Here is a 19,728-nt window from a genome sequence, read left to right on the forward strand (position 1 = left end):
CCGGTTTTTAACTTTTTAGAGCCCAAACTCAAAATCAGATGCCTGAACCCTGGCTGCTGGCGTGTGCCCTATCTAGGTCTAGGCGGAGACGTCTTCCGTCAAAGAAGGTGGTCAACAGTGTTTATCCTGTAAATAAACAGGTGGAACCCCACTAAAGATTGAAAGATGTCCGGCTTCTGTGTGCGAAGGAGCATAAAGACCACAAAGCGTCCCTTACGTTTCAATATTATGCCCGCATTCAGCCTTAAAAGTTACAGATTAAAAGCACGAGTACGGAAAGACACCGCCCCCCTCCCTGGCAGCGCCCCCGGCCAGGAGGAACGCCAGCGCCAGCCACCAGCAGCAAGGTGCGAAAACTGCCCGGCAATCAAAGGCATCTCACGTCCAAGTTAAAAAACAATTTGATTAAGTAATTTATTTCTTTTTTCGGAGCGTACAAAAGAAAAGTCGCGAAATGGAAATAAACACGTTTTTCTTTTCTGCTTTTTATGATCATCATAACAGAGGAGTAATGAGGTTGGAAAACAGATGTGCGCAAAGCAAGCACAAGGCTGACACTAGGCCCCCCACGCTCTGAAAAGCAGTGGTAAAACATTTACAAGCTGCTCGGAGCCCTGCATGGGGAGTAATCAAGGAGGGCTGACTTTAAAGGGGTGCCGGACACTGAGCAGACCCTCTCTGCTGGTTACTGTGCAGGAGTCTTCGGGCGAGGCCTGCCTTGATATTGGCTGCTATCATCATTCACTTCTCATAAAGATGGGGGGGTAGAGGGGCCTGGCGACACTTTTCCTGCGCTGGCCTGTCCCTGGCGCCGTCCGAAGCAGGCACAATGACTAATGCATAGCGGCGAAAAGAGGCGAAAAGTCCTGAAAAATCCAATCACGCCCTAATAGAGGCCTCGAAGGGTGGTCCACCAATCGCCTCCTTTGGAAGATGGGCACCAGGACATTACTGCTCTGCACAAGCAGCTTTTATAATGACAGATCTTTCCTGGTGTGAACCATTTTAAGAGTCACCTGAGGCCTGATGCTGATGTAAGTCTCAAATCTCTAATGTGAGCACGCACACCCACACAAATGACTATTTACTATGTTGCCCCGATTCATAAAACTTTTACTAGATAAATCTTTGCCCTTTGTTATTTACCATGCGCCTGTTTCCCGTAACCCTGCTCCTGTGAACAGTCGGAAGTGCAGAAATTCTGCAGCTGTATGGTTTGGGAAAAGACACATTTGCTAAATATTTATTTTCTATTTCAACACAAGGAAAACATTTTTCAGTGTTAAGAAAGTCCTACTAACACCCACTTAAAGAGTGGGGCACTATGGGCGCCTTTCTTATACTACCTCCACATTCAGGCATAATTTTAGTAGTACACTGAGTGTCCAACCCCCATCGCTGCGGGATGGAGACTGCCCGTCATGTAGTTGGCGGTTCCACCTGCCATATTATGATGAGACCACTGTGAAGGTGGTTGGAACCATGCCTTTTAGTATTGCGGCTTGTCCTGCGGCCCAGCACAAGCAGCAGTAGTAAAAGGGATGTTTGAGGGGCATCACATGTGTCCCGTTGGCTACATAGTGGAGGCCCCATTTAATCCCTATGGCAGTGCCTGCACAGGCACCGCCTTCATTGTAGGAATTACTGTCCGACCGCCACCCAGCCGGCTCCTTGAGCCTGTCGGAGGCAGCTCTCTTTCCTCTCGCCCTCTGTGCTCCTACCACCGGTATCGTAATCCGGCGGTCGAACTGCTGCCCTAGATATCGGGCGGATTGCCACCGATGGTCTGTCGGTGGCTGTCCATCCGACATCGTGATGAGGGCCTATGTGCTGCAAGTGCACTGAAAAAGTGTATATACCCATTGTTAATTGTTGTACAGTGCTTTGCTTCTTCCTTGGGCTAGCACTCTAGATCTCTCTCTGTGTTCTTAGTTCTGGAGTTCTGCTTCGCCCTGTTGGCAGTTGGAGCTCTGGTTGGACGAGGGGCTGACCTACCTATACCTGTGCTGCATTAAACCTTCTGCTTCACCTACCTGCTTGTGGAGTCATCATTCCTCTTTACAACATTAATACTTTGAGGGCATTCTGCACACTTGCATTTAACACCACCATGACCTATTGTAGCAATAAAGCTCTACAATTTCTAAGTACAGACAATGTTTTATACAAGTAACTTATACAACGAGCACAAAAGGATTTAAGAATTGGCTCCCTGGTGCAAAAAAGGATACTGAAAATTAAAAAAAGCTTTTGTGCTTGTAACCCCACCAAGATATCTATTCCAAGGTTGGGTGTACTTTTGTATAATTTCAGTGGGATATGTCCTCCGCTGATCTTGCGTCTTTTACAAACTTCACCTCACCTGCCCAGCAGTAGCATGAAATGCATTTTAGTGCTGTCGCCAGTTGAGCCTCTATTTTCACCCACCCTGTCTGACTGCAGCACTCTACTAAATGAGGTAGACTGGCTATAATTTCAAGCCGGTCCAACCTTTCTTTAGATCTATTAAGAAGTCAGTCTTTTATTTTCGTAAAAAGGATCAAAGTCATTCTACTCCTATTTGTTGGTGTTATTTTGTAACTTAAAATGATGTGAAATGAAGAAATTATGAAAGTTGACAGATGTGGATAAATAACCCTGCTCCAAAGTACGCAGTCCAGACACGCCTCCATGCTTTTACCATGGGCATGACTGAGGACCTGCCATTTGGCAATCTTGGCTAAATAAACCGGGCATTGAGAGCCCTGCTTACTTATTGTATTGTACCCCTTTTCCCTTTGCCCATCGCAGCAAAAAAATTGTTTTGAGGACTGACGGGAGGGAAAACCTGTGATATTACTTTGGGAGGGACAGAAGGGGACAAGGTATACATAATGCCATTTTCACTACCCTAAATCAGCGTTCCTGCTCTTTAAAACTATCATATTAATGTGGCCGTTTCCATGATGAATTTAGTGGTAAACATCATGGAAGATACTAAATCGGGCCCTCAGCCAAAACTATCCACAGTCCCATTTCCCATCACACAGATGAACTTTCATAAAAAGATATACGCTCCAAAATATATCCATATTTACATCTTAAAGATTAACCCCTGATTAATTTGCAGGCAGACCTGTAGACTTGGGGGGCGCTTTGTAAATGCATTTTGGGGGCACAGGTAGTGTATCTGACATTCATGGTACTGAGGGTGATGTGTCTGATGGGAGAAGCATGGAGCAGGATTAGTAGCAGGTACAACAGTTCCAAGGGATTCTGTCAGATGTTGACTATGGCACTACGGTTACGTACTGCATTGCATGATTGGCACTTTGAAGAAGGTCTTGCAACTGTATTGTGATCAATAAACAAAATAATTCATGTGGACCATGTATAATGTTGTTTGTTATTGTTGGGGTTGGAAAAACCAATAAAGGTTTTAAAAAAAAATATTTTAACCCCTTATTTGAACTTCTGAATCCGTTTTAAGTTTACCCAAATGCAAAAGTTACGGTCTAAATTTTCTTGCCACCATTATAAGAAAATAACACTATTAGAACAAAAATGGCTACATAGAAAAATACACTCATATACTCCCTTTTTAGGTTTTGCCTGGCGAAAGCTGCGCTCTGCGCAGCTTTTTCGCGCAGGCGAAAACCTAATGAGTATAGTAGGGGAGACAGGAACGGCCCCCGTCTTCCATTGGCTAGCTCCATAAATGGAGGCTAGCCATTGGAAGACGGGCCTGTCCGTCAATGCCGGACCAGATTCGGGGGCGTTCCCGAGAATTTTTGGCTTTTGGCTACGTCACGCTACGTCAGCCAAAAGCCGGGAACGCCCCCGAATCTGGTCCGGCATTGCCGGCACCGCCTTCCTGCTTGGGGCCGTGAGAAGGAGCCTCGCTTAGAGCGCGTGGAGCGCTTTTGCTGACCTCTAAAGCCGGTGCCCACCCGGCAGTGTCCCTTTGTTTCCCCGCCGCGGCCCCCGAAGCCGAGTTCCCCAGAAGGAAGCAGCCATCCGCCTCCAGCCAGGGCCGCGCTGGGATTGGCCCAGTCGGCCGAGCCTCCGCCGCGTCATCGGGAAGAGGAGTGGAGAGCGGGAAGCAAGAGATCTGCGGGAAGCTGTCCAGGTGAATGTTTTTTTTTTTTGTTTCTTACGCCTGCCCTGACTTACTGTGTATATATCCGCCCCATCCCTGAAATGCCCTACAGTGGATTCCAGACTTCTATACAAATAAATGTCCTGCCTTCAATGACGTGAAATTATATTTTATGAAGTTAACACTAGGCATTTTCTACTATAAACCGGGTTAAGGCCCGCCCCTGCATAGCGTGTTGCTGCCTCAGCTTTGTATTTAGATGTATGAACACTGTTGGATTTAATTAAAGTGCGATTAAAAACAAAGATCGTGTGTGTCAGTGAAGCGAGTTTGCCCCTCTTTTGGCCCATATAAAAGCGCGGGTTTTGTCCTCGCTGGTGTGTTTTGTTTTCCGAGTGTAGTTTTATCTTCGGGTTGACCCCTGACCTTTCTCCGGGTACAAGATGCTGGCGTTTGTTTTAGTCGCTGTGTTTGCTCCTCGACGGTGAGGTGGCCTTGTGTTATTGATTTCTCCGGGAGCAGCGAGGTGTCAGGGTGCCACCCCTCCCCAAGCCCTAGATAGGGGGCTGGGGCGACAATGGTCTGGGCAGGGGGCTGCCTCCCTGCTGAATGCCCTGCAGATAAAGGTGTGTCTGCAGATAGATGCCTTGGAGCAGCCGCAAATCTTCTACAAAATGTCTCTTTACAAAGCTGATTCCCACTCTGTTATCAGCCTTGGGAGAAAAGGGTACCTTCCACCCCCACCCCCTCACACACATCTCTTTCACCCTCCAACATCGAGGCCTCAACCCCACATTGCTCTGAGAGGTTGTATAAAAAAACAAGTTTTAGCCCCAAAAAATGAATGTAGCCCTAAGTCAGCCTTCCCCCCCTTGCCCCTCCACTCGCTTTCTTCTGTCCCGTGGCAGTTCAGCACACGCCTCAGTAAAGAGAACGTGTTCAGCGATTCTGCAGCAGCAAAAACAGCTTATCACATTTTTACATTTCCGGTGCCTGCCTGAATTGAGGCTCACCCCTTCCAGGACTTTGACGTTTTTTGTCCACCCTCTTTACCTTCACCTCTGCATTCCTCCCATGCTGCGCTTATAGGGAAGGTGCTGAACTCAGTCCTTCGTATTATGTGGCTGTCTCGGCTGCTGGCATTGCCACGGTCCCCCATAAAGGCTTTTTAACCAGCTAAAACCTCTGGAGAGCAATGTGGACCACTCCAGTGTCGCACTGTATTTGAGAATGTGAAAACGTCTGTCTTTGGCTACTACATCCTGCCTTGGCTTTCTAGCAGGGTATGTGTATAAATGCCCAGTATTGACATTTGAAAGTATACTTCAGGGGTGCGTGTATACATGTGCAGCAGGGTATGTGTGTGCTTTGAAATCTGGGTATCTTTGTCTTCAAGGTGAGTGTGTGTGTGTGTCAGCCTACTGGGAGTATGTACTTCTGTCTAAAGGGGATCTGTGTGTCTGTACATGCGAACGTCTGTGCATGATAGAGTTTCGCCATTAGTGTGTCTGCACTGTGGTGTGCCTCTGTAGGGAGTGCTGTGTGGTACTGTGCAGGGGTGGGTGCATCTGTGTAGTGTGGTTGTCTCTGTGTAATTGGGTTGTCTGTATTTTCAGTGGTTAATAAGCAATAGGCGAAGACAAAATGTAAATACCCATTGGTAAAGAATTAGGAAGACAGCATAGAGAATTTCCAGGTTTGAGCTAATAAGACAGAATCAACAATATTTTGGCGTATAGACTCAGTAACAACTGGTGAAAGAGGTAATGAATGTCAGTGCTGGAAGCGAAATTAGTGCACACCCATAAGGCCTAGTACCACATTCAAAATAAAAGCAGTTTTTTAATGGACTCTGCTTGTGCCTCTGTGTGCCCCTGTTGCCTGCTTGTGCCTCTGTGTGCCCCTGTTGCCTGCTTGTGCCTCCGTGTGCCCCTGTTGCCTGCTTGTGCCTCCGTGTGCCCCTGTTGCCTGCTTGTGCTGTGTGGGTGTGTGTGGAGGGCTCTGTGTGGCTGTGTGTGTGGGAAGCTTTGTGTGGCTGTGTGTGTAGGAAGCTTTGTGTGGCTGTGTGTGGGGGGCTTTGTGTGGCTGTGTGTGTGGGGGGCTCTGTGTGGCTGTGTGTGTGGGGAGCTCTGTGTGGCTGTGTGTGTGGGGGGCTCTGTGTGGGTGTGTGTGTGGGGGGGCTCTGTGTGTGTCATTTGCGGAGATAAAGCTAGTGGCATTGTAAATGACAATGACATTTATTTATGTTAAAAAAAACATTAATAAAAATGTCAAGAGCAATGCCAATAGCTCTAACTTTAAGAAAGGCAAAACCATTGCATTGTAAATGCTTGTTTAGCTATCTGATTTACTAATGCGGCCTGGCCCCATTTTCTTTTGGTGCCCGGGCCTATTTTCTGTCCCAGTCCGACCCTGGGACCTTTGCTCTCACCAGGCACCCCCTATGATAGGGCAGGGCTTGTAGACACCTCCCAAACTTGGGGGACATGTACAGGCCTTTCACTCACCCCACCAACTCAGGGGCCGAGAGGCCGTTGTTCGGTAGTCTCCTCCGGCGCCTACTCCAACAGAGCTGGGACGACACTGGATTAGACTCACTTCCCGCAGGGGGAGGGGCGCAGGTTGTACGAGAGTCAGTTCTCCAAGAACCATATGCAGAGAAAACGCGAAATGGATGGAAGTTCTTATATAAGCAAATGGTTAAACATGACGCGTCAAGCAAAGTATATGTATTGGCTGGTGGTTGATTATTGAAAAATGTGATTAGTTAATAATACAGAAACTCAAGGGAAGAAAATGTAAACAGAAACTACAGTATTCTACCGGTTCTCTGTTGCCCCAGGTGGTCTCATTGACGGTGCTGGAGGCTTCTGTACTGTTAGCGGATTTGGCCACGGCAATAGTCAGCAGCGTCGCACAGCAGCTCTCGCGGGCGCCTTCAGCAGAAACAAAATCTACACAGCAACAAACAATTTGCTTATGCACAATCTTTCACTCCCTAAAGGCAGACATGCGCAGTACAATGCTTCTCACGCTCGAACATGCGCAGCATCAGAGCTGCGTAAATGGAGAGCGTGTAATGCTTACATTGAAGCCATGAAGCAAGCGGAGAGCCCCTCCTTCGATTCCCCCAGTGACTCGCACACGGCACCGTCTGCACAGCCTTCACTACACTACTTTGAATTCAGCTCCGACAGTCATGGTCACTGCCAGCTTCTCCCTCACAGCACACAGGTGTTGCCAAGGTGCTAAAATGTGTGATTAATGCATTTTAGTCCGGTGATGCAGACCAACACACTAAAATGCGTTAGTCTAACGCCTGATGCGTGGTCCTTGGCAGGGCTATTCTCATGCACATAAACGGTGTTGGGCAGAGCCAATTGGCCAGTCACCCCTGGAAACATTACATGTCGTTTGTCCAGATGTTTATTGCCGAGGGAGCATTCTTTGAATGGGCTGGACCTCCCGGGGCACTAGTAGTAGTCCTTTATTAGGGCCCTTAGTCAAGGGGGAACCACTGTTCATTCATAGGCAGGAAAAACAACTTGATATAACGGGGATGCAGGCTTTGCAAAACCCAGTTGTGGAAACATCATCCTGGCTGTGCCTTCTGCACCGGTTTTGTACACACTTGCCCTGATTCACAAAGGGCCTCCACACTCGCCGTGGAGGACCCGCAGTCGTAGGCGAGTCTCCTCAATCGGGACTGAATCTCGGCAATGAGAATTCTCATTGCGGAGATTCCGTCCCGAGTGTGGAGACTCCCCTGCACTGCGGGGCCACCGCCATGAACGTGAAGGTCCTTTGTGAATCAGATCTAGTGTTTCGATGAATATGCTTGTCTTGGTCATAACCAGGCAATCAACAGGGCTAGTGGCCACAGTTGTGTGGCCAGAAAAATGTTCAAGAAAAGTTACTTCAGAGAGGTCCAAACCCATTAATACATACAGCATTTAGTCACCTAAAATGGCCTCTGGCTGTTCAGGAAGAGGTGAAGAAACCATGCACACAGTGCTTAATTTGTGCCAGTGCCACTCCCTTAAGGGCCTGAAAAATCACCAGACCTCTACGGGTTTGCAAGTTTTCGAGACCCGGTCTTAAGGCACTCTTGCACACAGCTAAATTGTTTCCAGGAGCACTGAGAAGCAAAACAAGTCTAAAAAAAATGATTACACCGGACAAGAAATGTTGCGCTTAAAACAAGAAAGCTGTGAGTTTCGAAATAGGCATGGCACACGATCATTGGTCAGAGGGTGTAAACAGGAAAAAGCAAATAAAAACCTCTGCAAAACAAATTATTGATACTGTTGCAAAGGGGTCACAGTGTCCAGGAGATACTTCTGAAACTGTAAGCAAGCGTACATGCAGGCCACCGCTGAAAAAGATAAGAAATGAGATCATTTGGAGGATTCACTTGCATCAGCTAGCAACAAAGGAACAGAGTGACAAGATAAAAGGGATTTACTGGCACAGATGGGTCTAGAAGCAAAAAAAGAGATTATAAATGGGAGGACAAAGGTGACGACTCCTGTTTTATCAGATGTTTGTCAGTAAATTTAGAGGGGGTGAGTTGTCTCAATGTCTTGGGTAGTGACTAATATATGTGCCTTGTATACATGCATCTATTGCACCCCAGGAATGGAACACTGTGCAATAGGAAGGGGGTACAATGCATTAGAAGCAAGCGGGCAGAGGCAGGTTACCATGGGCTATGGTACGATCGCAATTTATTGCAAGTGAGATAGCAGACATATGCACGCTGCAGACCAAGCAGCGATAGGATATGTGTGTGTAAGTTATTGGGGAACTGCACCAGTTGAAGGGTCTAAAGCTGCTACATACACATGGTTCAGGAGTCCCTCTTCAGATGAACTCGAAAACCTGGAGATGGCGCTGCTACCAGGCGTGGCTTCAGGAGTAGGGTTTTCAGATATACCCTAAGCAGAGGAGAAATGGTGTGTGGTGAAATTTTCATTGTGACAGAACCCCATATCATTGAAGTGTAGTACAACAGGTTGTCTCTACTAAACCTGGATGCCCGTCCGTCTTACTGACCGCGATCTTAGTGCTGGACATCCAAAACTTTCCTCTTCCATTTTACCAAATAGTTGCCCGTTAGTAGGATGAAAAGTTATATGCAGGTCTGAATGGGGCACTCAGACTTTACAAGAGGCTACCTGAGATCCTGGAGATAAGTGATGCCAGAATTGATGATTATGTATTTATTTATTTTGAAAGTTTTATATAGCGCCAACTTGACCACCGAGGGTATCAGAGCGCTTTACAGATTATGCATCACCAGGTAAAAAGCATACAAAACAGAATAATCTAAAGGACAGATTCAAAGTCAAAATTGTCCAACAATCTCGTGGCGGCACAGCAAAGCATATGATAAACAACAGGGGGTGAAAAAAGATCACAGTCTAGAATTGTCTGGCCAACTCAATAACCGATGGCTGAGGAGCAGAACAACGGCTGCCTGGTGCACAGTTTCTTCTTCGACAATCCTTGTTGCTGCCTCAGAAAACTGGCCTTTGTTATCTGAATAAAAATGTTTCTGCTTATATGACACAGAACATTAAGAAGGCTCAAATTTGAATATACAAGAAATGATTAAATTCTAAGTTTTAAAAAGATTACACGATACAGACAGGGTGACCAGATCTTGAGAACCAAAAACCGGGCTATTTTGCAGAAATAGAAGAAGGACTGCAATTTTACATCAACGATGCTGCGCACAATGACAACTCTTAATAAATAGGAACACAGAAGAAGGACTAAGAAAATAGATACAATGTAATTTCTAAAACCAAACAGCATACCTGTGAATTAACTTTAGAACACCCAATAAGTGCTTCTCACTGGTTTCAGTCGACTGCCTCTAAAAGCTGGGACATGAGCCAAAATTTGCCAAAATCTGCTGTGACAGCTGGTGAAAACCTGGGACTGTCAATCCATGACGCCTGGGCACCCTATATACAGAGTCACCGTATCTGACACTGGTGCTGTACAGATCAGCACATAATAACAAAAAGAAGTTAAAGAATATACGATAAAGACAGGAAGAGGCCACAGAGTAGAGGAACGAATGTACAATAAAGACAGGAAGAGGCTACAGAGTAGAGTAAGCCTGCAGCATTTTTCATACTGAACCTCTCTAATGACCAGGGACCCCGCTTCACTCAAAAACTGTATTGCATCTTCAAAGCAACTGGGGCAAGTGACGTAGATTGGCTCAAAGTGTATGTGTTGTTTTCCACTGTTTACTATGTTTAGCTGAAAAAGCAGAGCAATCTATTATTTCCAACGAACAAAATCCAATGTATCCAATTTTTCAGGCACGTTTCCTAATTAACAACGATATTCGTTGGGGACAATAAAGCTATAGGTCTTGAAGACATCATCCTTCCTCTCCTAAGTTTAATTTAAAAATATTACTGTCTTGCCTTGCCAGAATAGTCCTCCATTCCAACTCCTTTAAATCAATGACACTGGACTGGCTTTCCCAGATCAGAGGGAATGCACTACAGCTTTCACAAGGTAGGAGCGATGTAGACATGGGAAATAGCTGAAGACCAGTCAGTTTGCATTTTGTGTCTGGAAAACGTTTGATGCAGAGTAACATTATTGGGAGCATAATCGCTGGCATGGTGACATACCTCCTTGCTTTTCCTAAAGGCTTAAGACACTCCCCTTTATCTGGTGATGGAAGTCTACTCTTGGCTTCTGCATCCATACATGCCAACATTTGGGAACAGAAAAGGGGGAGCTTTAGACAAACAAACAAGGGAAATTTAATTTTTCAGCTAAATTATGTATTGATGTATTAAACAGAATTATATAGTGTGGACATAGACACAAGGGCATCAGAGTGCTTCAAAAGTAACAGTAAATGTAATAAAATCAAATGATAAGCAATAGTGTTAACAACAGAGTGCAAGTTACCGTCAGAGGTACATCGTAGATGAATAGTCCTAGGTATAGGTTCTGAAGAGATTAGTCTTAGTGTTCCTAAATGAGAGCAGGTTGACACTGAGTTTTACCTCTGTGGGTAGACTGCTTTAAAATCGTGGGACCAGTCATTGAAAGGCCTGGTTTAGCATTTTGACTTCTCTGACATTTGGTATTTCTGAGATCAGACAAGATTTGTTTCTGGTGCATTGTTTCTGTCCTCTTATCATGAGTATAGGGGTAATCCAACATTTAGACTTATTAGTGGTACACTTTGTCTTGAAGTTAATTTGGACACATGGTATTAGCAAGTTTAGTTCTCTTATGATGAGGTAGATATCATGTGTGTTCCTGGCTTCTTTCACAAGATGGGTGGCTGCATGTGGGATATATCTCTATGGGATCGGTAATTGCTGAATTGGGAAAGCCGCTAGTATAGCATTTCGGATGTCCAGGTAAGACATAAACAGTTCTTAAACTGTGTTCTTTTGGCCTTCAGGTAGGATGAAGGATTACAATGTTTGAGGAACTGCAAAAAGCTATAAGGGCAAGAATATTGGTTTTGAAAAATCTGCAACTTTCCACCTAAATTATTAGTAGTGACGTATTTGCCCTTCTTGTGCAGCTCAGCAATTAACAACATGAGGCCTTATAGTATTCACAGAACTTTACAAAGCCAGAATATGCCATAAACTATGGAACAGAGTGAAATAGTAGATATGCTACCAACTATTTTTAAAATAAACTCGTTAAGAACGTTTTTATTGTGCAGGAATAAATGAAATATGTCCAAAAACATGACACAAGAAGATCTCCATAGGTTGTGTAGCATTTAAATTATGACTTACAGATTGGAAGTTTGAACTATCCTTGTATTGGCAAATATGTTTTCTCTTCTTCTATCTCTCAAAGTTCCACGCTCTAGTCTGTCAGTGCCAAAACAGAGTTTATAAACGCCGTTGACAGCCCCGCCTTCCATTTTTCTTACAAAATTTCAAAATGTAAATCTGCAGAATACACCTGCCACCTCACCTTCTTGTTGACTTACAAAATTACTCCCAAACATTTAGGTGATAACGTACTTAAACTACCAAAAAGGGGATCGACTTCCAAAACTATAGGCGCTTAATTTTTATTGTCTCCGCCTATATAACAATTTGGCTTTTTGGTCACTGAAACCACTTACCGTACTTAAATATGTGCTTTACAAACATTTTTATGACTAACAACAAGATGTTGCACTTGACATGTCTATTTTACTCCGGGACAGTTTTTGAGACCCCATAAAAATGCATTTAGATAATGTAACTTTAAAAAAGGAAATTAGGACTATATTTTAAAAAAGCCAACAAAAGTTGATTAAAAACGTGAGCACCTCCCTTAAAAGAACTACTTGGTAGAATGATTTAGATGGCGTCGAACAGGTTTAAAAATGAGGTTACATAATCGATAATAAAAGGAAAGATGTGATGCTTTATCTCACGTGAGAAAATCATAACTGTTTACTGTAAAATGCCCTTTTCAAAATGGCCGCCAAACGAGGACCCAAAACAGATCCATTGTGATCTCATTCAACTAACAAACGCATCATAATGATAATCTTGACCCATCTCTCCCCAGTTATGAAAATAGCCGCCATTTTGAAGGAACCATGTTTACTATTTATGGAATCTGGCAATTTCAAATTGGAAAATACCATCACATTTTCCTGAAATAATGTAATATTTTATTTCCGTTTGTTATTTGTTTTCGAAAAATGCATTATTTTACAATGCACTCAATATGTGTTTTATGAGTACCCGCGCTATTTTCAGAGAATATACCTTCAATGATTTTCGGAAATAAATTGGGCATATTTTTTTAAAACGATAGGTAAATGAGAAATGTTTTATTCTGTTCCTTTATTAGCGCCTATTTTTCACTGACTACTTCACCATTCCAAGATGGCCGCCATAATCCCGTCCCCTGCCCGGCTGTGCCCTCCTCCTCCCCTCGGTGCTGTCACTGGTGCAAAGGTGCACAGTCTGAAGTGCTCAGTCCAGGCTGCGCCTCTGTCACCCCATCACTGCTGGTGCCTGGGGGGAGGCTCCTGTCTGGGGCTGGCGCAGAGCACCTGCCATGGGGACAGAGTACCTGGTGGAGCTGCTGGAGTCCTACAGGGGTAGAGACAGGCTGGTGAGTTCAGACAGCCCCCTGCCTGCATGTAAGGAGTGTGTGTCTGTCAATCATGTAGTATTTAGGACATGTCCTCCTTTCCCATATAATTTCTTTATTGTCATTGTACTTTGTGGCAGACCTGCTCCACTGTATCTCTTGGGGCTGTACAAGCAAATTTGGTGATTCGGAATAAATTGTATTTTACTTACCCTTTTAACTGAAAAATTAGTTTCTTTAATTGTGTGTAAATCCCACAGTTGGAAAAAAAAGTCACATGTTTGTTTTACCGAGGCTGAAAATGCAATTTTGAAGTACTCATTTTGGGTGCTCTTAATAACCAGAGAATTATTAGGCATTCACCCAAATCGAATTTTCTTATTTTAAATTCTATGTTTTGTTTCTGAAAGGTTTAATGGTGGTTTTATGTGCTCGAGGTTCACAATCTGCAGGAAATATGCTGAGCTGAGTTCAGGGAAGATTAACATCAACTTTTTCATTTCCACTGTGGAAGAAAGAAGGCGCTTTAGTGTTTTCACCTTTGACCTACAAGGGGTACTTGCGTCCACTGGTTCATTAACGCACTGAGGTTTCTTTTGTAATACATCTGAATGTGTAACCCCAGGGGACCCGTGCTCGGGTTTACATCACGTATTTATTTTTTCACTTATTTCTTTTAGTATTTCAAATCGCATGATTCTAGATCCAAGCAACACAGAGATCAGATGGGATGGGAAAAAGGCAATGCTAGAGGAGATTTGTGACTAGACATGTGGCATAGACTGTCAGGACCCAATATCAAATGGATCCCGGGCTTTGTGACCTATCAGATAACTTTGTGTTGGTGAACACAAAGTACAGACCCTGCCCACATTTGCTTTCCCTTCAAGTTCTCTTTATGTACGTCTGGACAAAATTGTCCTCTCAGTTCCCTTACCCGATAAACCTGAAAACATACAGGAACAGGATAATATTGAATATAAAGCACTGCATAAAGCATATTAATTTATACTTGAGGTGTGAGAACCTCTTACTGATGTACGGTTATTACATTTGCATGTATTAAGTGCTTTTTAAAGAAAGACATACTGTTCAGAGAAGTGATAATTCTTGCAACAGGAATCGGTAAGTAATCTGATTATCCACAGTCATGAAATATGTCCATCATATGTTGTAGTAGTGATATTACTGTTGGGAGTCTCTGTAGTGTTAGAGAACCCTATGAGCAGTTGGTATATACACATTGTTACTAGCACTGTATCCTGCTATGCTTTGAGATACAGGCAGGTAAAGTGATATGTCCCTTATCACACATTTATTGTCAAGTGTCAAAGCCGAGATTAGAACCAGGTATTAGTAGAACAATTCATCCACCACACAACATGTCCTCCCATGAGCATGCCAACTTGATGCATCTGGGAATTTAATGTGGGTGCAGTATAAGTGGGGTTTTTCAAGCCTTTTCGGAGAGACTCCTTCAATGCATAAATGGGTAGAGTTTTGTGGTGGCACCTTTCCACATTGAAGTAGGGCCTGGAGTAATTTTAATTATGCTGTAGTAATTGGAATAGTCTTGGTGATTCTACGTTACTCTTTGACACGGAATTTCCAATAGTTACGCAACTATGCTCTCTCGCTTAGTCAAGAAAATTTTTTGGGGGATAAGAAGTACATAAACAACAAATGTAGCGAGTGTGAGCAGCCGTGCTGCTGTTCATGTTGTTTGCATATAACCCTAGTGTCTTTGCACAAAATGCTTCCTCGCAACCATTTTGGGCACAACAGTGCATCTTGTGTTAAGAAAATAGCACTAAGCGCCAGGGTTACGTTGGGAGAAATTGGCTGCTACTCATGTTCTGATGCATTTAGCGCTATTTTTTAGCGCCAAATGCATCTCCTCGGCCATTTTTGACTCAAGGGGGCATTTTTGCGCTAAGAAAAAAGCAATAAATGCGAAATTACTCTTCTCGCATAATTACTCTGGGTTTCACATAATTTTCTGGTCATTATGCTGCAGCAAATTATGCAATTTATGCCCTCCACTACACATAACTAGAAGGTCTCTCGTGAAAGTATTTATTTAAAAACACGCATCTTTTAACCTAATGTGGACTTGATCTAGCAGTAGTGACATCTTTCGGATGTCATGGACTTGAATGGCAGCTTGGTTTTACGTTTGTTGGAGGCGTGATCAGCAGCACGGCCGAGTGATGTGTTGGGAACGGCAGAGTACTTCCAGCGCAAATTGTATTTGCGCATGTGTGTTTTTTCGTAATGTATTTGGACAGGTCATTTAGTTGTCAAAATGGCATTGGGGGTCTTTTTGTGGGAGTGACATGGTATGGCAATGGCTTAGGGGTAATAAAGAAAATCTTACTACGAGTAAGAATGACCTGTAGTACTCTTGAGCATGAAAAAATGCTAAATGTTTGTTCACAAATGTATTCCAAATAAAAGGATGGATTTACTCCAGGATATTTGTCATAGTTTCAACTGTTTATTCGTTGAACATCATATTTACTTCATATGATTGAATAGTCACAACGTAATTTTCCAAAGTCAATCATACATAAACAACATGTATAAGATCCACATGGTTTTAGAATCCCCAATGCATTTCGCACATCAGTGCGCTTCCTCAGGGGGTCTGCGAAATAAAGAAAAATGGAACTACTAAGTATTCAAAAAGTATGTGGAGCGCGGAAGTACAAGGTAATGAATAATGTTACTGAAAAAGTAATTACCACAAAAATAAACGTAAATTGCACCCCCATGCAAGTGTGGTAAGATATGTAGATCAAATGAAATATAGAAAAGATGAGAGCATCCACAGTATACATATTAGTAGAAAAGGGCAAGCCTTAAAGGGTGCCAAACTTAGAAGAATGAAAAGTGCTCGAAAATGCCAAAGCCACATCCCATGTAAATACGCACAGTGATAAACTGAATGGGACAAGAACACGCAAGTGTTAGAGAACCAAGAAATCCCAACATTGTGCCTGAAGAATAAAATCACCGCTACGATGTTCGAAAAAAATCTTACCGCGTATGCAAGGAAATGGCAGAACACCGTGTGTGGGCGAAAGCCAGGTTCCAATGACAGGAGGAACCCGGAAGACGCCACGCATGCGCGCGTGAGTGTTAAAAAGCTAGTGAGAGTAGACATAAAAGACGGGCGTGCTAGCGCCTAACGTAAATAAAACATAGATAAAGGACAGTATTCTAGATAAACAAAAATAGGTAAAAGCGAAGCAGCCAGAAATAATCGGAGCCTGTAGATAATAATAAGTGTAAAAGAGGAAAACGAAGAAAGTAAGTTAAAGTAAGACACGAAGTGTAGGCTTGTATATAAATGTGGCTACCAGTAAAAACACAGGGGGTACACTTGGAAAATAAAGGCAACATACAAAGGTATAGCTCAGCATACAAGAGTCTGAGAACACATATTAAATTGAAGACAACCATATCACAGCTTAATAGAAAGACCGATCTGTACTACATAACGAGTAATATCAAACAGCACATTAATGCATCATAAATGGCAACTAAATTCTAAACGTTCGTTGAGTCTTTTCGGTTGGACCGCCCGAAGGCGGTAAATCCAATACAGCTCACGTTGTAGTAAGTTTTTATTGTTGTCTTGATGTGGTAGTTTGTCAATAGTTTCCAAAATTAGAAATCTTATTTGGCTTGGATTGTGTGACTGTTGGATGAAGTGTGAAGCAATACATGATTTAAGGTTTCTGGTGCGAATGTTACTCCGATGTTCATTTAACCTAGTTTTGATTTTACGTTCAGTTTTGCCCACGTATGGGAGGCCACAAGGGCATTTGATCATGTATATCACATTTTGTGTATCGCATGTCGCGTTCACACGAAGGTTGATGGTGGTACCCTGGGTAGGGTGAGTCATAGTAGATCCAGGAATTATACTGTTGCAGTGACTGCAGTTGTGGCATGGAATAGTTCCTTTGTAGATAATGTCACTGGTAATTGATGGTTGTTTGATCAGTTGTTGTATTGTTTTAGTGAGTTTGTATGCAAAAATATGTAGTTGGTCAAAAATTTGATTGAAATCTGTTTCTGATTGTAGGAGTGGCCAGTGTTTGCGAATTACCTCTTTGATTTGACAAGAGTGAGTAGAATATTTAGATGTAAACACAAGTCGGGTGTCCTGTTGTTGAACCTTAGGTTTAGGTTTGAGTAGTTCTTCTCGAATCTTGAGATTGACCCTGTGTTCAGCACAAACTGTGGTGTTTTTAGGATATCCACGCTGGTGGAATTTTTCCACTATTTTAGAACTGTTGGTTCTGAATGCTTCCTCTGTGGAAGCAATCCGTTTGGCTCTCAATAGCTGAGAGTATGGTAGGTGCCGCTTGAGACTTGGTTGGTGGAAACTTTTATGGTGTAAGTAGTTATTGCGATCCGTGGCTTTGGTGTAAACAGAGGTTCTGAATTTGGTGTCATGTAGTTGAACAAGTACATCCAGAAATGGAATTTCAGTCTTGTTGAGGGTATGAGTGAATTGAATCCGTTCATTAACAGTGTTGAGGTGATTAATTGCAGCAAAAAGTTGAGTCTCCGTACCTTGCCAAACAAGGAAAATATCATCAATATATCTGTAGTACGCACATATAAAAGGTTGCCAGAGTGCGTTGTGGAGTATGTGTTGGAGTTCAAATGTATACATGAACAGATTGGCATATGCCGGAGCAGCACAGTTGCCCATTGCTACTCCAGACCGTTGTTAGTAGTACTGATGATCGGGAGTCTTGAAGTAACTGTGTTGTAGAATGAATTGCATGAGTTCTATTATAAACACCTGAAGTTCCAATGGTTTGTCAGTTTGTACTAGAGCTGTCTCTAGTGCTTCCAATCCCAGATTGTGCGGGATGGAGGTGTACAAGGCGTTTAGATCAATTGTAGATAAAATGATGGGTTGGTCACTAGGAATCACAATTTGTTCTAATTTATTAGGGGAAATCCGTAGTATCCTGAATGTATGTGGTCATACCTTTGACACTTGATTGTAGGTGTTTGTCAATGTAAGCTCCAGTGGGAGCGTGTATAGAATTGGTGGTACTTACAATTGGTCTGAAAGGCGGTTGTCTCAAATTCTTGTGAATTTTTGGTACTAGGTAGATGTATGGTACCTGAGGATAATCCTTGATAAGGTATCTTTTGTCTCTGTCAGAAATGGTGTTGGAAGATACAGCTTTGTTGACGATCTTAAGTAGTATCTCTTTGAAAGCGAAGGTGGGATCAGAATTCAACAACATATATAAATCGGTATTGTGTAAATGTTCTTTGAGGCCTTCAAAGTAAAACGTAGACTCCATAACAACAATGGCACCACCCTTGTCAGCTTTACATATGGTCAATGTCTGATTGTTAGCAAGTTGTTGGATAGCTTGTCTTTCAGGGATCGTGAGATTACTCCGATGACTCTTTTGAGTGTCAAACATTATGTGTAAGTCTTGTTGTACTGCTTTTTCAAAAACATCCAGAACCTTGTGGCTGGTAGGGGCCATAAAATTACTGGGAGGACGTAAACCCATGAGGGTGTCTTTATCTTGAGTATTGGAAGGTACACAAATGTTCTCGAAGAAATGTCTTAACCGTAGTGTTCTCATGAATTTGTAAAATGAGATGGAAATTTCAAGTTCATTGGTTTGATACGTAAGGACAAAGTTTAACCCTTTTTGTAGGACTTGTTGTTGAGTGTGGTTGAGTGGACTTTGAGAGATATTAACCACTAGATTCTGTGGCTTCTGGTCGATTTCGTTGGTGGAAGTAGGTTGTCTCTGATGTTTGAACCTCCTCGATCGTCGATTGGTTCGGGGCCTACATCTAAAAAAGGATCCGCAGTAGTAGTGGTAGTTGAATCTGTGGCATTTTTAGAGGTGGTTGGTTGTTCAGTTCTTGTACTCTCAGTTGAGGGTTGTTGTCTAGGTTTACCTCGTGGGGGCATCCTGCGTGTGGAATCATCAGAAGATGATGTCTTTCCGTCTGTAGATCGGTTGGTGGGATTACGGTTTTGTCTCCTGGCCGCATAGATCTCGGCCCAATTGTATACCTCCCCCAGTTTATAATCAACCGTATCACGTTTGAACTTGCGCAGTTTTCTTTCATTAATTTCTTTAATATATGTATCAAGTTTGCTGTTGATGTCCTCTAAGATGGTAGAGAACTCCTCTGTTGTAATTTTTTGTCTGAGTTCCTGTTTGAGTTTCTTGACCTCGTTTTCGAGTTCCTCTAATAGTTTAGAAAGTTCTTCAACAATCAGAAGTATCAGGTCTAGTGAGCATTTATTAAGTATGCCAAACCACTTTACCGTGAAACGCGGATTGTTTTTACACAATGTTGACTTAAGAGGTATTCGCAGACCTCTGGGGATGCGTTGGACGCGGTGATATCTGATGAGTGTTGAGGCATGAAGCCTTTGGTTGATCTCTCGTTTGGCTGTGAATAGTAGTTGACGCACATTGGCTTGAATTGACCCTGTACTTGATGCAATGTATTCCGGCTCCTGAATCAATGAGTAG

At 43.2% G+C, this 19,728-nt stretch overlaps 1 protein-coding gene across 1 annotated transcript in view; it reads left to right on the forward strand.

The window, feature by feature from the left end:
* Window positions 1-12,953: 12,953 nt before the first annotated feature.
* Window positions 12,954-19,728, forward strand: part of LOC147659464 (peroxisomal membrane protein 11C-like) — a 32,459-nt gene continuing 25,684 nt past the window's right edge. Inside the window, exon 1 of the mRNA XM_086951733.1 lies at window positions 12,954-13,204. Within this exon, the coding sequence (XP_086807859.1) occupies window positions 13,148-13,204 (57 nt within the window). The 5' untranslated portion in view covers window positions 12,954-13,147. The remainder of the gene's footprint in view (window positions 13,205-19,728) is intronic.

Source organism: Lissotriton vulgaris, unplaced genomic scaffold (assembly GCF_964263255.1).
Source record: "Lissotriton vulgaris unplaced genomic scaffold, aLisVul1.2 SCAFFOLD_1376, whole genome shotgun sequence".
NCBI classification, from domain to species: Eukaryota; Metazoa; Chordata; class Amphibia; order Caudata; family Salamandridae; genus Lissotriton; species Lissotriton vulgaris.